This window comes from Etheostoma spectabile, chromosome 15, assembly GCF_008692095.1.
Source record: "Etheostoma spectabile isolate EspeVRDwgs_2016 chromosome 15, UIUC_Espe_1.0, whole genome shotgun sequence".
NCBI lineage: Eukaryota > Metazoa > Chordata > Actinopteri > Perciformes > Percidae > Etheostoma > Etheostoma spectabile.
Window position 1 is genome coordinate 32,018,541 of NC_045747.1, and position 1,064 is coordinate 32,019,604.

The following is a 1,064-nucleotide window of genomic DNA, read 5'->3' on the forward strand; positions in this document are numbered from 1 at the left end:
CGTTGTTAACACCTTATTTTAAAAACCGGACGTGGTAACACGTGTATCCTTCAACTAATTTCAAAAATAATGTCAGCTCAATCTCGGCCGTCTGAACTCCTAATCTCAGATTAACATTATAAATATTAACAGGAAACAATCTTTTGTTTTCTCGTGATAATGAAATAATTAACTTGTGAATTCTAGAAAGCGAGAAAAATATTTGCGAGTGCAGCCGGTCTCGGCTTCCGTACCGAATCATTAAGTAAATAAATCAGGGAAAAGTAATCAAGCCATCAAAACAATGAGCTGCCAAAAAATCAAAGCTGAACAATGGCTATGTTTGAGTTATGAATGATAATATAAGGAATCAAAAGCTTAATCACAATAAACAAAAAACATATTTATATATATTCTGTAAGATGTGTGACAGGATTATTTGAATTAGATTCAACATCAATGAAAATTGAATGTAATCCAACATAAGTTAATACAACGTAAAGTAAAGTAGTACACATAAAAGTTAATAAGTTATATAAACAAAAAAAAACAAAAAAAAAAAAAGAAATAAAAAAAAAAAAAAAAAAAAAAAAAAAAAAAAGGGAAAACAAAATTAATAAGTTTATACACCATAAAGGACTCAACCGAAGAGTTATTAACTAAGTTACTAAGTTATACAACATACTCAGTTTATCACAACATAGGTTTAATATAACCTAATTTATCGGTATCAACTAACGTTATAGTTTCAGAAAACAAAGAAGAGCTGTTAGTAAAATAAAGCATGGAGGCTATAAAGAATGTTATCTTGGTTTCCTTAAGCATTATTGATGCTAACAACATAAAAACAGTATTAATAAGAGAAAACATAGTTTCTTACTACTAAGAGTTCTGTAAATGAAATGAACTTACCAAGCTGAGGAAGAATGCCAGACATCTTGTCTTCTTCAAGCAGTTGATCTGAAGTCTTGTAGCAGTTGATGTCAGATGTTGAATAGTTTGTCATTTCATTTTTATATATTATAAAGTCTGTGTAGTCCCCTCCCCTTAAACACATGTCATCAGTTAACTAGCCAATTTGATTG

The 1,064-nt window shown here is 29.4% G+C and overlaps 1 protein-coding gene across 1 annotated transcript in view; it reads right to left on the minus strand.

Annotated features, from left to right (window-relative positions):
- LOC116703472 (GTPase IMAP family member 7) overlaps nt 1-959 on the minus strand; it is a 71,904-nt gene extending 70,945 nt beyond the window's left edge. The window contains exon 1 of the mRNA XM_032538225.1: nt 892-959. Coding sequence (XP_032394116.1) covers nt 892-916 — 25 coding nt within the window. The 5' untranslated portion in view covers nt 917-959. The remainder of the gene's footprint in view (nt 1-891) is intronic.
- Nucleotides 960-1,064: the final 105 nt, after the last annotated feature.